Source organism: Eleutherodactylus coqui, chromosome 13 (assembly GCF_035609145.1).
Source record: "Eleutherodactylus coqui strain aEleCoq1 chromosome 13, aEleCoq1.hap1, whole genome shotgun sequence".
Lineage (NCBI taxonomy): Eukaryota > Metazoa > Chordata > Amphibia > Anura > Eleutherodactylidae > Eleutherodactylus > Eleutherodactylus coqui.
Window position 1 is genome coordinate 37,335,722 of NC_089849.1, and position 26,318 is coordinate 37,362,039.

Here is a 26,318-nt window from a genome sequence, read left to right on the forward strand (position 1 = left end):
AGGATTTTTTAACATTTTTTTACATTTTTATTTTTTGTACTTTATTTTGCTCTTATTTTTACACAATCTGTGTCCCTCTTGGGGACTTTTACTACAGCACAGATGATTGCTACAATAAGGCATGGCAGGACTTCTCTCCTGCTATGGCAATACAGGACGCTGCGGGCCGGCTACTAGTGGCAGCCGGCTCCTGCTGCGGGATAGCGCGAGATCTGCTATGATCTCGCGCTATCCTTATGACGTAAGGGTACGTCATTTTGCGGGAAGTACCCCGCTCCCATGACGTACCCTTACGTCATGCGTCGGGAAGGGGTTAAAACACCTGTGTGCAATTAATTGATTCAAATGGGTTCATTTACATATGCGCAATTTTCTGTCGCATGCAGAGATACGCGGTGCGTCCTATTTTGGTGCGTATTATTACGCACATGAAAAAAAACAACACATCATGTCCTATTTTTTAACAGTAGCCAAGAGTGAGGGCGGTAATATCACCATACGGCCAGCAGAGGGCAGCAGTGACAGGATTACAGCGGTACTAGTGCTGAGCGCGGCGGGACTTTGTCGCCACCGTGTGGCAGTCATGGTGCACTGCACGGCTTTCACTTTCATTTCTTCAGAAGGTACTTCATGTCGTACCCGTGAGCTCCGCAGCTCTTCCTGGTCCGAACTGCGGCTTATAACCGACTGGGAGGACGAGGCCAGGCCTGTCGGTACCCCGCGGCCGGACGGTAAGTGAACGGGTGCACGGACCGTACTTCACTTCCTGCCAAACTCCTTCCCCACCAGCAGGCGGAAATGGTACAGAGAGAGGTGGGACTACAACTCCCAGCAGCGCGTCAGCTGCACACTCGTATGGGGGGTTGTGCTGGGACTTGTAGTGCTACAGGCACTCTCAGGGATGATTCTATAGGACCCCCAGTGTCAGTCAGGCTCCATATGTGCCGGGGCTGACTGGGACTTGTTGCTGCCTGTAAAGGGGGTCTCCCCCATGGAGAGGTGAATGAGGGTCTCGCTGCCCGGACCACCCCAGTCCTTATCCTCTCTGAGTTGGTGTCCGTGTAACGCGCGAGGGCTCTTCTAAACGAACGCTATTGCTTCCGTTTTTCTGCTTCCCTGTGGCAATAGGAAAATGGATTCCACGGGCTGATGGAACTGAATGGCGCCAAACTGATCCCGTAGACTATGATGGCGTCCGTTTCGTTTCCGCCCGGCACAATATAGTGCTGCATTTTGCGCAATTTTGCCATGTTCTTTAACACAATTTGTCATCAGAGGTTCTGAAGGAGCGCGGGAGACGCGGAGACTCGTCACGCCACATTAAGGGGGGATTCCAGGTGAATACTACCAATGACCAATCCTCGGGATAGGTCTCAGTAGTTGATTGGCTCTGGACCCCGACCGATCCGCTGTTTGGGCGCTCACTGGCGCAGCTGGCATTGATTTTAATGGGATGTGTGCCTGCAATTACTAGCATTGGCCACTACACTGGGTCGGCAGTATCTGCTTCCACTCTGTACCCTGTGGTGCTGACAGCGGGCGCCTGGACAGCTAATTGGGCGAGATCCCAGATGTCACACCCAGCCAATCAGTGATGATCGACAATAGAAATGGCCTGGAAACGCCCCTAAGGGTCCTTCACACTGTTTAGCCTAATAAGGTCCAGCTGTGTTCTTTTTTCACAGAATTGCGCATTTGTGCTCCTCCCATATCGTCCATGGTAACCTACAGTAAAAACGTATCGCGCTCGCATGAAGATTGCTTCCGGATCACATGGCGCGCCCCTCCGATGCGTCTTTAAATGGGTTTTTTGAGGACTAAAAAAAAAAATTCAATTTTAAATGATTTAAAATGAATAAACATTGAACACGACCGCCCGCCCAGCGCTGCCCCCCGATGCCCGTCACACGGAACCCGGGAGAAGCTGCAGGCGGGCGGTCACATGCCGTTGCTTGCTGTGGCCATAGAAGAGTCACTGCAGAAGCCTGCTGGTGGCTGAGCGTTAGATGCACACAGAGCGGCATGTGACCGCCCGCCGCTTCTTCCGGGTTCCGTGTGACGGGCATCGGGGGAGCAGCGCTGGGCAGGGAGTCGCCCGGGTAGGCGAGTGTTCAATCTTTATTCATTATAAACCTTTTTGAATTTTTTTTTTTCTTTTTAGTCCCGTAATCCCCTCTAACGCCCCCAGCGAACATTATGGGCGATTGTTCACAAAGAATCGCACAAAAATAGGACTCAAACGAGAGAAAAACACCTGGTGGGATTTAACCCCTGAAGGACCAGACACTTTTAGGGATTTTACCCATGGGGCGGTTTTACTGCCCTATTTTATTCCTTCAGCTACCAAAATTATTTTTGCTGCGTTTTTTTTTTTTTTTTCCCCCCACTGACTTTATTTTTCCATTTTTTCGTTTTATTGGGGGTAAAAAGCTAAAAAAAAATATATAATATGTATGGTTTTGGATTACAGGGCGCATACAGCGATGGTTTTGGGTTATTTTCTTTCTTATATATATATATGGTTTTATTCTGTAATATTGTTTTACTGATGTATGTAATCATGTTTTTTACCATCTATGACCCCCATGACGTCATATAAGACCTCTGGGGAACGTTCACATGTTTTACATTTTTTTTTGACACTTTCCCTCTGTAGCTGCCGCATCCATAGGAGCCCCATTTACAGGAAAAACAACCCCTGTAGTGATATTAGTCACTGGCAGAGCTGATCGGGGTCTTCTGGGACCCTGCAGCTCTGCTGTAGCAGGGAATCCCGGCGGTGGTCACTTGACTGCTGGCTCCCGGAGTGGAAGTTACACTTTCACTTTTGGAGTACACAGTGCTCATTGAGCGCTGTATACTCCGGGAATGAGAAGGCAGAAAGGGTTAAAACCCCCTGTTACTAACAGCTGACAACCCGTCCTGCTTCTGATTGATTACAGAGCAGGAGGCTTTAATCCCCGCTGTAATCTTACATACGGCTGGGCCCAGGCGCCGTATACTTACAGTGCTTGGACAAAACAGAAACCCGTAGATCTATTCCCAGTGATTCGCGGTTGCGCACAACTTACATTGAGCGCGGCACGCACCGCCACAGATCTGACAGGTTTGGCGCGGTCACATTAGGTTGCAGCACAGCACTGTTGGTCATCGTTAGATTCGAGGTTGCGGTGTGGCATGGCGATCTTCTTGTTCACATATAACCAAACTTAGCATGTAGCCGAACCTTATCATACGTGTGCGGATGGGGGTGATGGGAGCAGGGCAAGTTCCAGGATTGTGGGGCCCCTTGGACGATCAAGTCACGGTGCCCTTATCGTGGCCCACCAAAAAGTATTTGCCCTCTCTCTGTGGCACTCTCTACAACATAGTTGTCCCCCCTCCACACCCACCTCCCAATACAAATGATGGCCCTTCCACAAAATAACTGAGCTACTGAGTTACTGTCCCCCAAAACTCTGCCCAGGGCCATGCAAGATCCATGTGAAACATGCTGCATGTGCAGGAGGCCTAAAGGGGCTTTGTATAGGTCATCATTAGAAAAGTCCCCCGAAAACAAGCTGATCACACGGGGTCCTACTTCTGAGACCCCCAGTATCAGCTGTGCGGTAAGAGAACCCAATAGCAATCGAGGGCAACAGCAACAAGAAAAATGAGCATTGAGACCCCATTTCCCCCCAAATAAGCCCTAGCCTAATTTTCGAGGAGGCTTGAAATATAAGCCTTACCCTGAAAATAAGCCCTAGTTACACTATATTTAAAATAAGTAAATAACAGACATTACCTATCAGGCTCGGTCTGGGGCCCTCCCGCTGCTCTGTAGAGGTTCAGCGCGATTCCTGCAGTCCTCAGCCGCTCGTTCATCATCACTTCTGGGTTACGGGTTTCGTAAATCCCACCTCCAGGAAGTAATGGCTGTGATTGGTTCTTTGACCACTGCTCAGCCAATCAATGCAGCGCTGGATGAACCAATGCGATGGCTGGGATTTGGCCGCAGCTCAACCCATTCATAAATCCCACCTCTACAATGCGACAGCTGTTGATTGGCTGAGCAGCGCTGGAAGAACCAATCAACAGCCATCGCATTGTAGAGGTGGGATTTATGAATTGGTTTAGCTGCAGTCAGTCATAGCCATCGCATTGGTTCATCCATCGCTGCATTGATTGGCTGAGCAGAGGGACCTGGACCGAGCCTGCTAGGTAAGTATAATAAGACCTCCTCTGAAAATAGGACCTAGCGCCTCTTTTAGGAAAAAATTAATATAACGCAGGGTCTTATTTTTAGGGAAACACGGTACCAGCGGGCTGTCTATGTAATGTGCCCTCTATGATGCCACTGCCTTCTGCTGGGTAATAGAGGAGGGTCCTGAATGTAGGACCCCCCGCTAGGTAGGGTTTTTGTGAGTTTTCTAAACCAAACAATGGCTTAATATTTTCCATGCACCATTGTGCGGTTGGATGGAAGTGACGGAGGATCGGGGGAGGCAAGTAGGACTTTTTATATTTTTCCATGAGTGTAAAAAAAAAAATTGTTCTGAAGTTGCTTTTGGAGTGTGGGAAGAAACCCATACAGACTCCATGCAGATGCTGCTTTTAATTAGATTTGACCCGAAGACCCCAGGGCTGCAGGACAATGGTTTTAACCAGTTGAGCCCCCCATCACCTTCTTTTAGTTTGGCCCGGGATGAAGCGCCCCAGAGGTTTAGTTTTGCCCCAAATGCCAGTCTTACATCGAACACAATGTGGCTCCCATACTCTGCTGCAGGCAACGCTATATTTTAAGGGGGTTGTCTGTGACTTAAAGGGGTTGTCCGGGACTTAAAGGGGTTGTCCGGGACTTAGAATTTATAGGTTTAAAATAGTATAAAATAACAAAAATACATATTCTCACCTGTTCCAGCGGCTCCCTGTCCAGTGCTGGATCCCCGCTGCCCTTCACTCGAAACCTGGAAGAGGACCGCAGGCAGTCACACACTGTTCATTATACACCTGACTGCTCAGCCAATCACAAGCCTCAGAGGTGATTCTTCCTTGCCTGCTGAAGCCTGTGATTGGCTGAGTGGTTACATGCACAATGAAGAGCACATGACCACCCGTCATCATCTTCCTGGTTTCGAGCGGCAGGGGCTGGGGAGCCGCTGGAGCAGGCGAGTGATTATTTTTTATTTGTTCTGTACCATTTAAGCCTAGGAATTTTTATTTTAAGTCCCAGAAAACCCCTTTAAAGGGGTTGTCCCGCGGCAGCTAGTGGGTCTATACACTTCTGTATGGCCATATTAATGCACTTTGTAATGTACATTGTGCATTAATTATGAGCCATACAGAAGTTATCAAAAGTTTTATACTTACCTGCTCCGTTGCTGGCGTCCTCGTCTCCATGGTGCTGACTAATTTTCGCCCTCCGATGGCCAAATTAGCCGCGCTTGCGCAGTCCGGGTCTTCTGCTGTCTTCAATGGGGCCGCTCGTGCAGAATGCCGGCTCCGTGTAGCTCCGCCCCGTCACGTGCCGATTCCAGCCAATCAGGAGGCTGGAATCGGCAATGGACCGCACAGAAGAGCTGCGGTCCACGGAGGGAGCAGACCCCGGCGGCCATCTTCAGCAGGTGAGTATGAAGACGCCGGACCGTCGGGATTCAGGTAAGCACTCTCCAGTTTGTTTTTTTAACCCCTGCATCGTGGTTGTCTCGCGCCGCACGGGGGGGGGTTTTAAAAAAAAACAAAAACCCGTTTCGGCGCGGGACAACCCCTTTAAGTGTTGATGACCTTTCTGTAAAGCCCTCTTACATGGGCTGGTGGCCAAGTGAACACCGGGGTGAGAATCAGTCAATGTAAAAAGGGACGCTTAGGGTAGGTAATTAGTATCAGTTTGTTGGGGGTCCGACCCGGCATCCCCCTGATCAGCTGTGTGAAGAGGTCGCAGCGCTCGAGAACCCGCCACATCCTCCTCTTTGGTCAGTGATGCCGCGTTCCTCCGTTACGTGGCCTTCCTGCAGCTCAGTCCCATTCAGGTGAACAGGCACCACCGATACACAATGTACAACCCCAAGTCCAAAAAGTTGAGGTGCTGTAGAAAATGTAAAATAATGTAGAGGAAAAAAAGAATGATTTGGAGATCTCGTAGTCTACTCTGGGGTCCTTATTAGTTCGGGGGGCTCTGTAGAGTTTGCATTTATTTAGGTCTGATCTGGGATCTAGATTTGGTCACCGTCTCTGGTCAGTATTAGTTTAGGGGGTCGGTATTTTTTATATAAAGGGGACTGTGCCTTTAAGAAGGGCGGTGAGTATATAAGGGAGTGCTGGTCAGGCAGGTGTGGAGAATAGATTGGATGATGCATCCCTGTTCCCATGACTCCCCCTGGTCTAGTATTTGCCATCAAACCGAAAGCTACCGTTTCGCCGGGCCCTTTGTCCTCGCACATGCCTGCACTTGCCTCAACTGTTTGCTTTGCAGTGAATGAATTGGGACATTTCCTACACCCCAAAGACAGCAACTCTGCTACCAGGCAACGTAAAGGAGTCTTTGCCATGTTGTAAGGATATGCAGAAGTGATCATGAGGCTGATGATCAGAGTATTGGGATGGAAATAAGTGGAAGAACCATCAGTAATCTAAGATGCGCAGACCCAGGAAGCGAAGCATTTCAAGACGCTGATCCTGAAGAAGAAGCTAGAAGAAGAAAGTGAGAAGATGGGCTTTCACCTGAACATCAAGAAGACAAAGATCGTGACCACCGCCAGCAAGGACGTCCACATAGAGGTCAACAACAAGGAAATCGAAGTGGTCAATAGTTTCATATTCCTTGGGTCCCTCATTGATCATAGTGGCAGATCGACAGGGGAGAGAAAGCATTGATTAGCACTGGGGTGTACGGCCGGGGTGAGCATGGATCCAATATGGAAGTGCATCAAACGAAGGTTAATCACAGCCATCGTCTTCCCGATGGCAACATACAGCTGTGAGACGTGGACATTGAGGATAGCAGACAGAAGAAGAATTGACTCTTTCGAGGGGTGGTGTTGGACTGTATCAACCCAGAGGTGTTCCTGGAAGGCAAGATCACCAAATAGAGACCGGCTTAGTTTGGACACGAGATGGAAAAAGAGAATGCTACTTGGATGGTCGGTAATAAAAGGAAACCGGGAAGACAAGAAACACGTTGGCTGGACACCATCAAGGAGGATGCGGGAATGGGCATCAGTCAACTGAAAGTAGAGAATAGAGATGCCTGGAGAGGACCGGCCTACCGAGTATCCAAGAGGCGGACATGACTGAAGAGATAGAATTGGAATTGTAAGGATGTGCTGTCACTTCCTGATCCCGATCCTCAGAATGAAGGGGTCAGTACTGCTTAAAGGTTTTGTACACCCTAAAGGGGGTTTTCCACTCAAATGTTTTTCAGTTGCCCCCAGTAGCGTCCCACACAGCATTAACGAATCCCCCAAAGCACTTTCTTCTTACCTTTGTTTTGCCGTAATGCCCCTCTGCTTCTAATTCCAGCTTTCCAGCCACTTTGCTTTGGTCCTGGATAGAGATGAGCGAGTAGTGCCTTATGCGAGTACCTGCCCGCTCGTCTCTAAAGATTTGGCTGCCGGCGCGCGGGACAGGTGAGTTGCGGCGGTGAGCAGGGGTGAGCGGGGGCATCTCTAGTCCTGGATGAGCCGCCGCATCACTTCCAGTTCCACTTTCCGGGGGTCATGACTAGAGATGACCGAACGTGTTCGTTTAGGACAATTACTCGATCGAGCATCGCTTTTTTTTAGTAACTGCCTACTCGGACAAAAAGATTCGGGGTTGGAGGCGGGGGTAGCAGGGGGGAACAGGGGGAGCTCTCTCTTCCCCCCGCTTACCCCCGGTGCCGCCCGAATCTTTTCGTCCGATTAGGCAGTTACTCGAAAAAAGCGATGCTCGATCGAGTAATTGTCCTAAACGAGAACGTTCGCTCATCCTTAGTCATGACTGATCAGCAGTAGTGTTGGCATTCATGCCCGCACTACGTCTGCCCTTCCCTTGTACACTTACAGGCTGTTTGTGCCACCCTTGGCAGGCCCATGCTGAGACTGTTCTGTTACTGATGTAATTAATATTCACAAACTGGGGGAAGTGGTACAAACGTGGCACCTGATTGGCATTGTGAATTCGTCATTCCGGACCGCGGGTAATGCGGATGCAGCTTAAGCGCTTGCACATCCCAATAGGCAGTGACATGGTGTCCATTGCCTTGGAAGGAAGTACTAGACACTGCATGAATGTAACAATGGTGGAACCTGCAAAAATGGCCTGGGAGAAGGTCATGTGACTGGGTGTTGAGTCGTAGTCAGTAGGGGGAGACGTTAATGGCAGTGTTATAACTAGAATTGGGATTATGTTGTATGAAGTGGGACAACCTCTTTAAAAGAAAAATATGTACAATAATGCTAATTGAAAAATCTACCGTTTTGTGTATGCAGCTCCTATGCAGATCTATGTGTCAGTGTAGTAATAAAGATACCATGTAGTCTAATCCTGCAGCCATAATCCCTTCTCTGATTCCCTTGTAGACAAGCAGATTGCTGGGCATCCTACTACTAAGAGGCATTAGTATGGGGCAATGATCCTCCGCCAGGGTGTTGCGGTCATAGTCACAGTGTGGCCGTAGTTTTTCTCTCCCCTACTTTTGAGCTGATTGTGGCTCCTTACTGCCACTCAAAGTTGAATGTGGCTCACATAACCTGCAGCTGGGAACCCCACAGATCAAAGAACTGGAGCCCTGGATGCCTCCGATGGAGTGATGATCACGGTGCGCACCGCCGCTCCATTCATTCCATGGGACTGCTGGAGAAAACCGAGTTCAACCTACCAACTATCGTTGGCACTTCCATTGAAATGAATGGCGTGGAAGTGTGCCTTCATGAGACCGCTCCAGCCATCTGGAGACCTTCTGATCGATGGGGCTCCTGGCCATCAGACTCCACCGATCAAATAGTCCTCTCCTATGGATGGGGAATAACTTCATCTCATGGGACAACCCCCTTAATCTGGAAACGGTATTGATGACTATTATAGGGAGGTCATTGAGGATGATTACGGCTCAGTAATAATAATCACCATTATCATATAGCACATACATACTCGTATTCAGCAGCACCTGCCATTACTTGATATTATGGGTTCTGTCCCAATGGGGGCTCACAATTTTATAAATCCCCTATTAGTATGTTTATGCAGTATGAGAGGAAATCCACATAAACACTTCATGCAGATGGCCTTGATCAGATTTGAACCCTGGGCTGCTCATAATAAGACACTGAAGGATTTAAAGGGAATCTGTCCGCCACTAAGCTTAGAAAGGGAGGCTACGTAGCGTGCCGCACTCAGTGCATACCGCGGCGGCTTTTGGCGCTGACCCTGGGGAAATGGCGGGGAAGGTAAGGCCTGGTTTAGACACAATGATCATCGCTCAAAAGATGTCTTTTAAGTGACTTTTGAGCGATAATCGTCGTGTGCCTTTAAGCGCAGGGTGAGCGCTCAATCATTGAGTGATCACTTTGCGCTCCAAGCGGGGCATGCAGAAGACAAGCGGGGCCGCTTGTCTTCTGCATCAAGCTGTTCTCTGCTATTATACAGCCGAACGGTCTGAGCGGGGTATGCAGAACACAGCTGAACTGCTGTGTTCTTCATACTCTGGCTGTGTTCAGGGAGCGGGATACAGCTGAAACAATAGTATCAGCTGTATCCCGCTGTGAACTCCTGATAAGGCTCATCCTTGTCTTTCAGCATGCTGAGAGAGAACGATCAGTGACGGCATAACGTAAACTGCAAAGTGTCAGGGCAGTTAGATACAACAATTATCGCTCAAAAGACGGCTTTTGAGCGATAATCGTTGTGTCTAAATGGGCCTTGAGTATAAAACTTTCATCCCTGGACTCCACTACTTTGGGCCCATAGGCTAGACAGAAGCATGATGCTAATAGCATTACTGCTGGGTGTCTGCCTGGTGGAGAAGATAGCCATACACTGTAAATACCAGCTGTGGTGCACCAGGTGGCGCTGTTGGCTCTGTCATATCTTTGATGTTTGGATCGTTGAGTGCAAAGAGGTCGGAGGAGTCACATGGAGAGTCTTGCAGGCCGAGTGCAAAACTCCTTCTACTCCGTAGTAAGAGGCTCGGCCGCACGCCGCAGAATACACTGTATTCTTATATCGCCCATTCATAAACCTGAGGGCAGAGGCCCCTAATGCCAATCTGAGAGCTGCAGAGTGAAGGGGCATGGGGCTGACACTTTAATGGGGACCCCGAGGCTTGCACTCATACGGGGGCACTACGGTATTATTGGAGGCTGTGGCTGTTTTTGGGGATTGCCTTTGGGGCCGTTAGAGCGATGGCAGCACTTTGCTTACGTAGTGTTTGTAGTATACATCCCGCCACACATGCCACATGCACCCGTAGGGCACCACTTACCTGTCATATGCCGTCCTAGCCCGTTAGGGACTATCGCCAGAAAACGGACTTAAATGCGGTTCGTCACGTTTATGCTGTGTTTTAGACACTTTTGAACACTTTTCCCCACCACCTCTGCTTGCAAAGGGGTGTGGCTTAGCAGGAAAGGGGGCGTGGTCTGACTGACATTGTGTGCCAAAAATTGCGTCAAAATTTTGGCGCAAAATTTGACCTGAAGTACGCCAACTGATAGGCAGTATAAAGTTAAACTAGACTGTTTAAAGAAGCGACAAATTTATTATCCAGCGCTGATAAATTTGGTGTATTTTAAGACGCCAGATTAAACAGGATTAGTAAATCTGCGCCAATGTGGTTTTTTTTTGACTGCACTAAAAAGCATTGCGCTATGTTGGGACTTCACGTTCGTGGTATCCAGCGGGCGGTTTCCATGGTATATGCTCCTGTTCAAAGTCCAAACGCAATGGGATGCAGATCTGTCGCTTTGCGCGTACGAATTTTCAGCTACAGCACCAGACAACGACCGAAAAATCCAAAATAGCAGATCCAGTTTTAAACGGACATCAGCTTTCAGTCGCCATCTATCGCATTCGCTCGTGTACCAAAAAGTCCAAAAGTTCGTAGAAAATAATCTGAATCCATTTTTTGCAACTGTTCAAAATAGTTAAAGGGATATTTCCATCAGAGCCGGTTCTCCGCTGTCCTCGGGAATAGCGGGTGACTTTCTGATCGGCGGGGCGCTGAGTTGAGGCGTGGCCATCTCCAGCGGTGCTACTGAAGTGGAGGCGCACAAGCTTGTCCTCCGCTGCCCAAAGCTTCAGGATCAGTGGGGGTCCCAGCGGTCGCACCCCCACTACCAGCAGCTTACTCCTTATTCGCAGGATAGGGGATAACTTGCTGCGGTCGGAATCCGCCATTCATTTAGTCGCCGCGCTGTCAGTGTAGTGCGGCAACTGGACAACGGGGGTCGGCCGTCCAGATGTTGGGGCGCAGAGGTCTGGTGTACACAATGACATGTTGGGGTGCGGCTGCATATTGTACATCTGCCTGTAACCATACGGTTATGCAGAGCTCTTCCTGCTCCTATAGAATTGCAACCCAGTACTAAATAAAGTCATCTTCCCTCCGTTACTGCAGCCGGACGCCTACAGCTCTGGCCAAATTAATGGCGCAGTCGTCCGTTTTGTATTGATGCACATTGGGCTCATTTATCCAGAATTTCTAATGGAAAAACTTTTTTTGCCCATATTAGCCAATCACAGCGCAGCTTTCACTTTACCACAGCGGTATTGACAGCTGAGCTGCGGTTGGTTGCTAGGGGCAACAAGGACCATTTTACTATTAGGCAGATTTGATAAATGAGGCCCTGTATGTTTCTGTTGTACTTTTGTGGTAAATCAGTGTGATTGGTTGGACTTTTCTGGGCGCCTCGGCCGGCGCTGTTACTATATAGTCTGTCCGCAGAATCTTGGGGGTAGACCGCTGCAGCGCGGGGTTTGCCTCTCCGTGTTGTCTAGTGATCTGCTATACAGAATTGGCAAATTGCTGAAGCTTTCGTAAAAACGGGAAGAAAGTGCCATCTTTTACCTCATAAATGTGGTAAAACTGAAGTATTACTGCACAATAAAGGGCGTTCGTTGGAACCTCCCGTGCTTCAGTCAGTCAATGTGACACAATTCTGGCGGACGATGGATGTAATCGGCACTAGATGACAAGAAGGCTCAAAGCATTTTGGGCCTCATTTATTGAACCTGTCCATGTTGCCCCTAGCAACCAGGGCAGCTTTCATTTTACCTCAGCGGTACAAGGATAGCTGCGCTGTGATTGGTTGCTAGGGGCAACACAGACAGTTTTGCTATTAGATAGGTTCAATAAATGAGGCCCAAAATGCTTTGAGCCTTCCTCAAAGGAGGGTTCAACGGCCGCCCTGTACTTCAATCACCCAGTCTGAAATGCGTAGGAAATCAGCCGGCGGTGTCTGGGATAAAAAAGTGACCAGATTTGGGTCAGGACTTGTTGGTGAGCAGAAATGGGCGCTGTGCAAGGACGGGAATCACCAATTACTATTAAGGCTGGGTTCACACAGGGCTTCACAGAGATTTGCGAAAAATCTGGTCCACACGGGACGGCCAATCCATCGCGGCGAAGCTGGCACTGCGGCGCAGATTCCCCGACCGCAGGATGTCTATTTTTTTTCCCGTTGCGGCCACGCTGCTGTGTATGGGAGCGCTCCAAAATCCACGGCTAAGTGTTGCGGGATATGAATCAGTGCTTTCCCGGTGAAAATTTTGCGGGTTTTCGCTGCGGCAAAACCGTGAGATTCCGCCCTGTGAGAACCCAGCCTAAAACTGTGGTGGAAAATTGGATGTCAAGACCCAAATTGTTGAAGCTGCAAATGGAATAAAGGGGTGTCAATTTAAAGGGGTGTTCCGGGCTTTTTTACTGATGACCTATCCATTGGACAGGTCATCGGTAGTTGATGGAGGGGGTTCACCGCTGGGTATCCCCGTCCATCAGCTGCTCGCCCTGCCAGCTGTCAGTGATGCGGACAGGATGTGAATTATCAGTGGTCAGAAGAAGCAAGGGGATCACCAGCTTCACTGCTATTGCAATCAGTAGGATCACCGCACTGCTTCCTGCTCCTCTCACGGTCCGGACGTCATGTCTGAGCAGGACGTATCAGGGTAGCGCGGCGCTCCCATTGATTTCAGGCATCGCGCTTCCCTGTTACTTACTGCTCAGGACTGTACGTGACATCCTGACCATTTCAATGGAAGTGAAGCTAGTGGTGCCCCTGCTTCCTCTGATTACCGATGACAAGATCCTGCCTGATAGAGAGCAGGACGATCAGCTAATCGATTAGGGTCCCAAGCAGCGGACCCGTGTCCAAGGAGGAGAAGGCTGTGCAATGCCGGTTCCCAATTTTCTTGCTCTAGGAAGAAGCTGCTACCGGCGGCTCCATTTAAAACAATGCTCTGCCGGCACCCCTGCATTCTTTTTCAGGGAAGGGCTTTACATATAAGCTCTTCCCTGAAAAAGAAACATTTCAGTTAAAAAAAAACAAAACATAAACTTACCTGTCCACCGCTGCCATGACCCCTGCGGGGATGAAGAACACATCTGCCGCATGCAGCAGATGTTTCCTTCATCCCCGCTAGTTAAAAGAATTCCCTGCTGCTAGATGTGCTACATCTGTGACAGATGCAGCAGAGGAATTCTTCAATTCTCTGTCACACGTCAGCTGCGGTAGAGGATTCTGCTTTCGGCAATTGATTTCAGGGAAGGTCTTTAAATATAAGCCCTTCCCTGAAAATCAAGTAAAAGTGGTTTAAAAAACAAAAAAATAGATACTCACCTTGCTTCAGCTGCCAGGGCTCAGCTGCGTCTTCTCCTGCTGTCCCTTGCACTGTGGTGCTGATCTAAAATCCCCGCCTGCTGAAAGAGCTGAATGTGATTGGCTGAGGTGCTCAGCCAATCACCGGCAGCTCTCGCCCGTCATTCATTCTTAAAGTACAGTGTTGTTAAAGGGAGTCTGTCACTTCCCCTTTTTGGAAGAGGTGACGGGGAGCGGGGATGTATTTTTTTATACTTGTCCGTGTCTCCCTGGGAAGTCCACTTGCAGCATGAAAACCAGATGTTTTTCAAAACTGCCATGTGTTCGCTTTCCAGTAGAAGTCTATGGGAGAGCGTGCGTACAGAAGACTGAAGGGAGTCACAGTAGGAACAGGAGAGCGGGTGAGTATAACGCTTGTTGCATTGTTAGGCTAATTGCACACGGGCGAGTGTGATATCGGGCCAAGAAACTCGTCAACGTGCGCTTTATGCACGGATGCAAGGCAATTTTTAGGCAAAAACATCTGCTGTGAAATTCGGATCCTGACGCGCACGTTTCACGCGCAGTAGAGGATTGGAAGTGTTTTCCATCGATTTCAATGGGAAACCTCGCATCACACGGCATGCGAGACCCACGCAACGTGTTTAGAAGGTCCCATTAAAATCAATCATTAAGCGATGCGTTCCGAGGAACACGAACAAGTAGAACTTGCCATGATTTTTTTTCTCGCGGCATCGCATCGCTCATGTGTAGGAGTCCATTCAAAAGAATAGAGTTCATATTCGCGCGAGATTAGCGCTCGTGTGAAACGGGCCCTATATTGTATTTAGATCCTATAGAGCCCGATATCCTCCCATCCGGTAGATCGCGGTATCCGTGTTGGTTGGCCGGTGGAGCTTCCTTACAACTCTGCATTGTGCCTCCTGGAAACGTATGAAGAACACTTGCTCGGCTCACTAGTCCGTCCGCATGATACAGTAAATAAGTTGGCGAGCGCCGCGCCCCCTGACCGTGCGAGACGGGAGGGTTCGTGCATGAACAGATGTAATAGAGCGCAGCCAGTGTCCGGTTCCCAACCTCAATATATCCCATTAAATCGTTCCCTGCCATTAGGTTTTATCTGCTCTCCTAACCCCACGCAGGGCTGTCATGGCGACGCTGTGTTGTGTTTAGCCGTCTCGCACATTTCTGGCAGTCCGTAAAGCGTGCAGAGGAATCCAATATTATTACTGGTTTCCTTTCTATCTCCCCAAATATTCCGCACGTGTCCTCGCCACGGCCTCTCCTACGTGGGACTGCGCACCCCCAAATTCTGTGTGTTGTGCATGATGAAACCGTACCACACTGAAAGACTTGCTCAGTAATTTAACCCTTTGTCTTTACAGGGACGGGGCGGTTTTCATGCTGAGCTGAACAGTAACTCATCCGTTGCAGGTAAGTGTACAGCTGCCTGATGCATGTCAGAAGAATAAAGGGCGACTGTGATTGGATTTACTGAGGGGGTCATTTAAAGGGGGTCCGACACCTGTCTCTGCTAAGTTGCTGCGAGCACACAGAAATGCTCATGGGCGGATTTAGTTTGCGAAATCCGCGCAGAGGATCTGCAATTCAAAGTGCCCATAGGGAAGCATTGGCCTCTGCAACTAAATTTAAGCATGCGGATTTGATTTGCGGACCGTTTGGTGCGGAAAACACGCTCCATTTCAGTGCGGATTCCGTGCTGACAGGTTCAATAGAAGTCAATGGGTGCGGACGACCCGCAGGGCATCTGCAAATACAATTGCGGATACACTGCGGATTTGATGGTTAAAATCCCTTGGAGAGGTGGTGAAAAGGCTGGGAAGTGGGGGTGCAGATTTTCTCCATGCGGATGATCACAGTGCATCCGCACAGAAAAACCATTACATCTGCGATCTCCCGTAAATGGTTTCCGCAGGTCTCCCGCCGCGGAAATCCGCAAGTTGAATCCGATCCGCCTGTGGATATGAGGCCTCACTATTTTCAGCCAGCTCTGGGGAGAGAGAGCGCACACACAGACGGCTGAAAAGTCACGCTATGTGCACACATCCGCTTCGCGGAGACACGGCGCAGGAATGGGGTATTCAGTGAGTGTGTTACACCAACGGTAGACTCCCCTTTGAGCCCCATAATATAGTTTATGGGGCTCAAAGGTGATGGTAGGTTCCCTTTAATGTCTTGCTGAGCCTTAGGGTGAATGCCCACGGATGGATTTGTACCGCATTTCCCGCTGCGGAAAAACGTGCGTGAATTCCGCAGCTATTCGGTTCTATTGAACCTAATCGCTTTCTGCCTGCCAATGCTCACCTGCGGAATTCTACTGCAGATTTCTGCAGCGGGAAAAAAAATCGCAGCATGTCCTATTTTCCGCGGCGGGGGGTCTCAGTTAATCCGCGATCATTCGCAGGCACTTTTTTGTTTTTAATAGCGGTACTCTCGCGGTGTACATCTACAGGCGAATCCCGCATTGCTCGTGGGCATAACCCCTCATTTAGCAGCCAATCTGAACACACAGATCTGCAGTGTAAAGCATGGGGGAGAAAGCAGCAAACTGAGCATCTGATGAGATGGATGATGGATTTCAGACTACCCAAGACTTCCAACAGACAATGCTGATAGGATTTACGGCCCATTTGTACACAGTGATTATGAGTGAGCGATAATCGTTCATTGTGAAGCGAAAAAAATCGCTCAGTTGTCGTACGCGGTTGTTTAAGCTGACTTGTCAAACCCGGCTTTTAGACAGAAGAACAACCCTGCAAGTAGCACTTTTTCCAGCCGCATCTGTGACGGAACCTCCCCGATCATCAGTGTGGCCGGACGTTCTCTTCGGGGTCGGAGGTGGAAGCGTCATAGAGGGCCCTTTTTTCTATTGAGATCCATGGGACCTGAGTCCTCCTATTACACTTCCAGCTCTGATACCGGGCTCTCATTGATTTTCAGTGGGACTGAAGCCCTCTAACTCTTCCGCCACCAAGGCTAATGACAATGTCCGGCCCCGCTGCACTGACATTGGGCCAGCCGATCAGCTGATCGCTGAGGATCCTGAGCGGCGGGTCCCCAGCGATCAGCTAATGGTGCCCTACGTTATCGATAGTGTTTGACCAGCAAACCCTTTAAACAACTGGCTGGGCATTCTGGGTGTGATTTACCATCCTGTCATTCTACTCTCTGCAGTCTCTTCTTTTTGTATGGAGTGATTGTCTGTGGCGCCGCCGCAGTTTCTCCACAACTCTACTTTTGTCAACAGCTTCCTGGCAGACCTGGGAGTAATGGAGAGGAAAAGGCTGCGAGTAGATGGAATTCCGACTGACATCCCCGCTGGACGTGCAAAGGATAAACTCACCATCCACTTCCTGCGGAGCCGAAATGGGGGCGGAGAGGTGGAAAGCATTGACGTTATCCAGGGACCTCCGGCTTATGCTATTGTTACGTTTGAAGATGATAAAGGTAAAAGTCCAACCCGGACCCTAAGCCATGGCTACTATATCTAGAGCTAAAGAGGGAACTATCTACGGGGCAGGACTGGAAAGTTAGAAGTTGCACAATGTAGCTCTGAATAGCAGCTATGCTGGGTCAGGCCAAGGTTGCTATCAACTGCTATTGTGGTGCGAAGCGCGCCAGTCTCACCCTGATGTGAGCAGAGGCCAGGGCCGGACGGCTCTCATTCATTGGTACGCGACTTGAAGAAGGAAAAGCTGCACAACTGGAATTGTAGGATAGTATCACCCGATGCGGGCTGCATTGTCCAATTGTGGCTGCATGGCCTTTTACACGTTCAGTTCATGGTCATTGGGCCATGTGAAAGTTTGGCTAGTTTTTTGCTAGTTTTGCTAGTTGGCTGCGTGTCTCCTTGTCTGAACGGGTAGATGTGCAGTCAAGCCTTGGGGCGGACTCACATGAGCGTGATTTAATTGCGTATTATGTGCACGGTGTACGTGCGCAAAATACACAGTGAGCGGTGTCAATAAAAAGAACTTTCATTGATCCATTCACGCTTGCGTATTTAATCATTGCGTATAATACGCTCGTCAAAGAGAACGCAGCATGTTCTATTTTATCGCTTATTACGTGCGGTAAAGAGCCCTACTGTTCCCTATGGGTGCATACGCAAATGTTGGACATATGCAATTACATTGTATACGTATGGTGTTTTTTACGCAGGGTGCTAGGAAACATGAAGGAAACAGGAAGCCAGCACATGATGGTGGTGTGTGTGAGATCCCCTGTCATGCGCAGGCATACACAATGACACATGCGGTGATATGCAGCGACACATGGCGGTAAAATGTTGCGTTTTACCATATGGTCGTGTGAACGCGGCCTTATTGGCACGGGCAATTTATATGTGTAAAGAGCCTGGGGTAGCACAATTGAAGTTACCCTCTCGCTCTGGCTAGGATAAAGGGCATTAGCTGCACACGGGGATGCTGGGTCGGCCCATTGCATTGTTTTGCACCCATATTTGGATAGATTTAGGGTTTACATCTGCGTTGGAGCCCCCGGCTGGATATTCTGTCGCAGATAAAAATACTGGAAGAAAAAGCCAGCCAGATGGGCGGAAACGGGACAGACCCCATTATAGTCAGTGGGTCCGCCCGCCGCTGTTCGGCTCTGTGTAAAGACGAAACTGTTCAGCTGCGTGGATTCCCCTTTTCTGATCCCCGAATGGAGCAGGAAAGCAGAATGTGAAACCCCCCCCCCCTTATTGTAGTGTGGTTAGGAAGACCTGAACCATCACCTTCTACCACTGAGGCTCCAGATCACTGATGTCACCGACTTTTCCGTAGTTTCCTGGCGCAGTATGTTAAAGGAAGATGGAAGTTCAAGTGCGCTTAGACATTCCGGAATGAAATAAACAGATATAGATATGAAGACATTGCCAATTATCGGTATTGTTTACTTCACATACAGAAATGATCTGATAGGATGATGGAGAAGCCACATCAGCAGATGCACACTGCACCCTTGTCCAGGAGTACATGTCACCAGGGGTAGTCCCACGGTCCATATGGTATAGGGTCTGCATATGGCTTGGTTCCCCTCTGCTCTCTCCTCTCCTGCACATTCTTAGCAGGTGATTTATGTCCACAACAAAGTTCATAAAGTTCAATTCTTCATAAATTAGCTAATAGGAATTACAGGAGAGGAGCGACAGGGGCTAAAAACCAAACTGCCAGTCCAGCCTCACTGAGGGATTTCCTTTTGAGAGTTCTAGATGGGACAATTGTCGGGGCGCTTAAGCACCCGACAGTCGTCCCAGCCAATATTACTCTTTTTCTTTCACTCAGGAGCAATAATTGTTGAGTGATTGGAGGAGGAGCAGGCCGGATATCGCTTCCGGACCCCATTGACAGTAAACAGTCAGTCATGCATTAATGAATGACTGCCTGTTTACATAAACCAGCAGAAACTGTAGGCGGGGAACTAGCAGAGAGAAGCGACTATCTGCTGCTTTGTTATTTTACAGCATTGGGGACCCAGTAGGACGCGTTTTACATAACTCGGACAGCCCCTCTTATGACAGTTGTCCCAGTGACTAATGCTCCCATGCTTTCACACAGGACTGATAGTCGTTCAGTGAACGGAGCAGAGCACACCAGAGATCTCTTCCAGCCGCTCGCCTCCATTCACAGTGAGCAGGCAGTCCTTCAGAGATAAACAACTGCCTGTTTACACTGAGGGAGAAGTCGCTGACTAGTCGCCTCCTGTCACTGAGCGGAAACAAAGCGACTAATGAGCTCACTACCCCGCTGGGCCCTGCTTTTACACGGGCCAACTATTTGTTAAAATCTCTAGTGTCAATGTTTTTTAGCCCATATTTGGCCCATGTAGTAATACCCTTAGCATGCAGTTTCTATATCCAGTGATATGTAGAAGCTGCAGAAGACAAACGGTGCAAAGTTTTTAATTAAACCCTATTGTGAAAATGATTGTCATCCCAAAATATATGTATTTCAGTAAAAATAGTGTCCTATAGCCATTAATGCCTATGATGAATGCTTATGTTGGCGCAGAGTGCTAAGGCAGCAGAAATGCAGCCCTAAGCTCTCGCTCATGACCTGAAGGTTGCGAGTTCAATCACCGCTTGGTTCAGGTAGCCGGCTCAAGGTTGACTCATCCTTCCGAGGTCGGTACAATGAGCACCTAGCTTGGTGGTGGGTAATAAATAAATGACCTGAAAGTGCCACGGAATAAGGTGGTGCCATACAACCAACACGATTTATCTATTTACCTACCCTCTTCTGTCTCCACAGTGGTTGAGAGCGTCCTGAGAATTAAAGATCACACACTGCAAATCAATGACAAGATCTACAACTTGGTGGTCAGTGAGGATTCTGGCAAGATGGAACTAGAGGAGGTGCTGAAAATAATACAGATGTTTGTACTAGTTATGATTTCTAATGATCTATGTGGATGGGAGCGACACTCTTGCTCCTCACTTAGACTATGAAGATCACCCCTTCCTTCACACACGTACATCCTGTCCTTGGAATAACCGCACCTTCATGTCGCTTTATATAGTTCCTTTAGAATTATTGCTTAAGGGTGCGTTCACACATAGCAGATTTGGCGCAGATTCTTCACTGTTGATTTTTGACGCAGATCCGCAGCAGACTTCACTCCTTCAATTGAAAGGGTGAAATCTGCTTCAGATCCGTCCCAAATTTCACTGCGGATTTTGGTGTACTTGAATGGGGTTGTGTTGCAAGATGCATGCACAGCAGGTCCTAGAGCTCAGAGCCCCACTGATCATGGTGTATCCTAATGATAAGCTAGAACATTACATATTCAGAATACATCACTTACCCTGCAGGATCTGTATAGGGAGGGCTCCAGAGGGGCTTCTTACTGAACAGTCATTATCTAATCCCCTAAATAAATAGGATCTGTTAGAAGAACAGTCAGAGATATGTTTGCTGTATGATGGCTGTACCCACACAGGAAACAGGAAGGCCGCCTCATGTCTTATTTGCTGTTAAAGGACTGCAATTTGTACTACCGTGTTTCCCTGAAAATAAGACACTGTCTTATATAAAATTTTGCCACAAAAGAGGCACTATGTCTTATTTCTGGGAAGAGTGGGGGGGCGTATACTCACTTCACAGCCGGCGTCTGTTTCCCCCTCGACGATCCCCCAGGCCCTGCTGCAGGCTGCTGTGTAATTTTTCCCGCTGTCAGAAGATTCTCTCTCTAGTAAACGGGGATTTGAATTCCCCAGGCTTCAGCAAGTGAGCGCTGTGATTGGATTAAGCACCAGCCAATCACAGCTGGCGCTCGATGAACCAATCACAGCCGTTCAGTGATGTCATTCACTGGATGGGCTGTGAATGATCGAGCGCTGGCTCTGATTGGCTGTCGCTCGATCCAATCACAGTGCTCATTTGCTGAAGCCTGGGTAATTCAAAACCCCGTTTACCAGAGAGAGAATCCTCTGACAGCAGGGACGGGATTACACAGCAGCCTGCCACAGCGCCTGGGAGATAGATCATCATGGGGGACACAGATGCCGGCTGCGAGGTGAGTATTGCGTTTTTTTTTTTTCACCAAGTGTAGCTAGGGCTTATTTTCGGTGGAGGGCTTATATTTCAAGCCCCCCTGAAAATCAGGATAGGGCTTATTATCGGGGTAGGTCTTATTTTTGGAGAAATGCGGTACTTATCGGGTTTATACAGCTGTTCTCTCACTACTGAAACATTGATGGTTCAAGAAAATTATGAATTGGTGGGACGCAATCAAGCTTTCATATCCCTCTCCACATAGTCAACACAATATTTCACTTGATAGAGCAGCAGTTTGTGCTCCAGAGCTGCTTTTTCTACTGTAAAGAAAATTAGTAACAGAAAATTGAAGCCATTGTGAATCTGCATGCAAGCGCAGGATGATACTTCTCTAGTTCTGTGAAAGTCTGTCACTTATGAGCATGTTAGTCCCATAGCTATGCCTGCTTGGATTAGCTGGAACAATGCCTCTACAGCGCCACCTGCTAGAAGGCATCATTCCTGCAAGTCAAAGTCAGACATTTTAACTGGCTTTGGAACAATAACTGGGAATCTAAACAGTCTGCCTGTACATGGTTATCTTTCTCTTCTGGAGAAGACTTTGGCTAATGCCCCATTTACACGTATAAATTACCCAGAGGAGCATGCATGGCCTCATAAGTCTCCTCACACCTATTAGGTGCTCTCCCTAAAGAGAAACTTTACCTCTTCTGACCTACTTTGATTTGGGAATTGGCACCTAGATAGCTCCACTTGCATGAATGACCAGATGCACCCCGATCACAGAATGACAAAAAGCAGCTGTGTAATATTATCAAGATTACTTGCATACAACTTAATCCATTTTTTATTTTGAAGGTATTTCAAAAGCTGTCGTTGACTATAAACTGCAAAAAAATCCCAGAAAGCTGTAGAAGTCTTCTTGAGAACTTCACGCATAAAGATGTGAAGTATGACTTTGATGAAAAATCCCTGATGTGCACAATAAGTGGGCCATATACAGAGATTCAAGCCGTGGCACAGGAAATCTTAAAGAAATTAGAAATTAAGTGTACAAATTTGAAGCAAATCCCATCAGATGCTCGAAAGAAAACCAAGAGCGACCGCTTTACATATCAGTCAGACTCTCAAGGTGTCCCACAAGTCCTGGATCAGAGATCGACCCCTCTTTATGCAAGTCCAGCTGAGGCAAGATATAGTCTGAAGACTGAATCCTTAGAGCAAGTAGAGGAACCTTTTGTGTGGGATTCTGATATCTTCAAATACATTCAAAAATTTCACACTTTGGAGTATCAGGAGATACTAGACAAATATCACGTTCACGCGGTGGATGAAAGCTCAGACGGAATCACCACAGTCTATCTTCAAACTGTAACTGGCGGGAAGAACCATCTGGCAGACTTGAGTTATGCACGATCCAGGCTCCTGGGTCTTTATCAAGGTTTAGAACTACTTCTTCGGAAGGAGCAGATCAACAAGAGAGATTTGTATGGAGATCAGGACTTTCATAAAATGATGCTGAGAGACCTCCAAAAACTATATCCAATGCTACTTTGCCATGACGATGATAGATACCTGTACCTTATTGGAAACGGGGTTGATGTGGCTCAAGGCAAACAATACATCAGTGAGTTACAAATGAAGTTTGATCGGTCATCGAGTTATCCGGACACCCGATTTAAGGCAAGCGGGGCAGGTACCATCTCAGAAGGAGCACCACATTCCTTGTCCCCAACTTACAAGCATGAAAGCAAAGTTGGAAGTAGGATAGCCGCCTCATTTACCGCTCCCGCAACACACACCTCGTATTCAACAAAGAACCAAATAGATGAGAGATACTTGGCATCCTCAGATAGTCCTAACAGACAGCTTCTAGATCGTTCGAGAGATCCACCCAATGACAAGACCTCTCCTGGATCTGCAATTTCAAGTGACCTTCAAAAGAATGAAGATTTTGGTCTTTCGCAAACAGATGAAAAATCCGAAAGCAAGACCATGCCATCGCTCAAAAGACGGGATGTTTTCCCAGCCCTAAAAACTGGCAGAGAAGAAATTAGGCACAACAGAACCACCTCCAAAGCTACAGGCCCACTCAAACCTGTCCGGTTTACCAAAGCCTCAAGTGAGCTACCCTATTCTAGCCTGGTAGACATGAACTCCCCATCAATGGAGTTTAAAGTACCAGAAGGTAAACTTAGAAGATCCAATAGTCTGTCCCGGGTTTATTCTAAAGAGAATGCCTCCTCTGAGCAACAGAGTGATACACTGATATTCAAAGATGAAGTCGTTGTGACTGATTGGCTGTGGCAATATACTAAACAAGCCCATAAATCTGACATTGATAGTTGGTGCTCTGAAGGTGTGTTGATGGAGGAGGAGAAGCAAAAAGGCAAAGTTACCTTAAAGCTGAAGGCAACTAACAAATCTGTTTTGACTCTAACAAAGGAAAGGATTCAGCTATTGTGTTGGAAGGAGGATGTAAGTATCACCAGTTCTTGCTTTTACTATTCCACACTTGGAGTTCAAGGTCCCGATGACATTGCGTTAGCTGAGTGGTACGATGTGTTCCACAAATGCTCCAAAAAACTGTATATTAAGCTGGAGGAAGATAAACTAGTCCTTATATATCCCAAAGAAATCCAGTCCCGTATTATAGAGGAGTACAGTCAGAACATAGAACGAAAAATGAAGTCCTCTAAGGAAGATCTGATGCAAGATGACCATCAATCTTCTTCACACCTAAAGGACAAATTCGAGTTCTCTGGTCATGACATGGCCGAAAGTTATTTAACAGAGTCGAAGCATAAGCACAACGTAGAAGACCAATTTATCAGCAAGCGATACCTTGGTTCTTTTCATTTAGGAGGGGAAGATCTGAATGAAGCACCCAACTTTCGAGGTGGAAAAGATCTGGCAGATCAGAGTTATTCCCTAAAGGACCCATTCCAAGGACTCGCCCATGAACACAAAGCATTTTTTGACAATCCAGTGCCAGCATTGCTAGATGAAAACTCTATACATCCCAAAGAGCTTCAAGATTTCCTTGAAGACGCAAAAAATAACTCAACATCAGAGAAGACTCAGACGGATTTCTACACATCAAGGAAACATTTAGACAACCTCATGACAGAAGTGAAACCTTACAATCAGAGTCCTTACACCAGTGAGTTGTTAACACAAGGAATTACCTTCTCTCCACTAAATGTCCTACATCAGACCGATTCAGAAGCACATTATGGTGACCAGGGCATCTCCACCGATGGTCACAAATCATCGTATCAGAGCAGCTCATCTCAACTGCGAGTTCCTGCCATTGGCCAAGAATCTGAGGTGATCGATTCCATTTGCGACCAATGTAAGAACAACGGCAAAACCGTTCAGGCATCGTCTGGTCAGAATATGTGCGTTAAGTGCTACACAACATTTCTTACGTCTGCAATTAACGACACGACGAAAGACAAAGGTACCATAAAAGTCTCCATGACTCATACAAGCATGAGCCTTAGTTTACCTGGGTACGAACGAGCTACTACTTTGAAGATAATCTATGAAGTTCCGGATGGAGTGCAAGGCGTAAGTGACAGCCACATCCAGACCCCAAATACACATCCTTGCTAGTGCAGCCATTTTTTAAATGAGTCATCTATTATAATAGTCAAACGTAACGCAGTGACCCTCTTCACTATATTGCTCTTGGATCAATATGGATCTTAGCACCGTTCTTAAACCTTTTATCATAGGCATTTTCCAGCTCTTTAGTATTTAGGAGCTATCCTAAGGACAGGCCATTAGTGTTTGATCAATGTGGATACAACCTTTTGGACCCACACCAAATTGAAGCAGCTGCAGGGTTCCAGCATGTGCAGAAGCCTCTTCATTATTCATACAGCCGCAGAGGCTTTTACTGAGCTGCAGTACCAGGCACAGCCATATTTGTATGTATGGCACTGTGCTTGTGTAAACAAATTGGTCACAAGGATGGGACCCTCACCGATCAAACATTGATGGTCTATCCTCAGTCCGCCCATACACATTTGGCTGGCCATCATCTGAAAACTTTAAGCGATTATTTACGGTGGCCCATTAAAATGTTATTCAGCTGGTTGGAAAACTTTTAGCCTTGATCAGTCGAATTTGACCATTTGCCAGTTTGAATAAGCCCAGTCCTTTTTGTGACCAATCATTATCTTCTGTGCCCAGTCTACTTTAGAATAGGCCATAAATGTTTACAGGGTCACTTCAGTGATTTTTTTAAAAAAAATTCATTATATAACTATCCCCCAAGTATATATAAGTTGGCTAGTGTTACCATGGTTAGTTTTTCCTATTTATCGGAGGTTCTTGGCCTATCTCTCCTTAGGTGGTCATGTGATCTCAGTTCTGACTATTTCAGATTTACTCGGGTTTGTGTGTTCTCAAATTAGTCAGTTTCTCAGTCAGCAGAACTCCTGTGTGATATTACATGGAGTGTACCACATAAGCTCTTTAGAGGGAGGCACAGACACTTCTGTCAGTTACTGATGATGGGCACATGGTTAGAGGAGATCACAGCTCATCCTGCTCACTGTATAATTATGGTCTGTAGCCTACTTAGGTGAATGCAGAAGGTAATGGCAGCAGTTTCCCTGCCGCAGATAGTATAGTCTCTATCTGCTCATATAATGCTGTGCTGAAGCATCATGGGATTGATAACACAGAGTAGTGAAATAGAAGGCAGGGGAAAATCTCAACATCAAGATGCTGCCTGATAAGCATCAGACAGGCAGCTGCACTACATGGAAGTGACTGCAATATATAGGAGATGTCCAAAGAGTGACAGGCAATTACAAGGGCGGGGGAGGGCTGAAAAATGTGTTTTGCTGGAATAATCCTTGTAAGACACTTAGTTTGGAAAAAAAATAAACACAAATCATTTTATATAATTTTATGCATAGACAGAGGGTTATTAGGAAGGAAGGCCCAAGATGCACCTCTTCATACATTAGGCGTATTTTGCACCTGCAAAAATCCTAATATTTAAACGCCAGTC

At 47.6% G+C, this 26,318-nt stretch overlaps 1 protein-coding gene across 2 annotated transcripts in view; it reads left to right on the forward strand.

Annotated features, from left to right (window-relative positions):
- Positions 1-601: 601 nt before the first annotated feature.
- LOC136588499 (uncharacterized) overlaps positions 602-26,318 on the forward strand; it is a 29,095-nt gene continuing 3,378 nt past the window's right edge. Inside the window, exons 1-5 of one of the 2 annotated variants that reach the window (XM_066587761.1) lie at positions 602-731; positions 15,155-15,203; positions 17,035-17,237; positions 20,045-20,148; positions 22,148-24,862. In XM_066587761.1, the coding sequence (XP_066443858.1) occupies positions 17,060-17,237; positions 20,045-20,148; positions 22,148-24,862 (2,997 nt within the window). In that variant the 5' untranslated portion in view covers positions 602-731; positions 15,155-15,203; positions 17,035-17,059. The remainder of the gene's footprint in view (positions 732-15,154; positions 15,204-17,034; positions 17,238-20,044; positions 20,149-22,147; positions 24,863-26,318) is intronic. The other variant, XM_066587760.1, reaches the window with a different exon arrangement.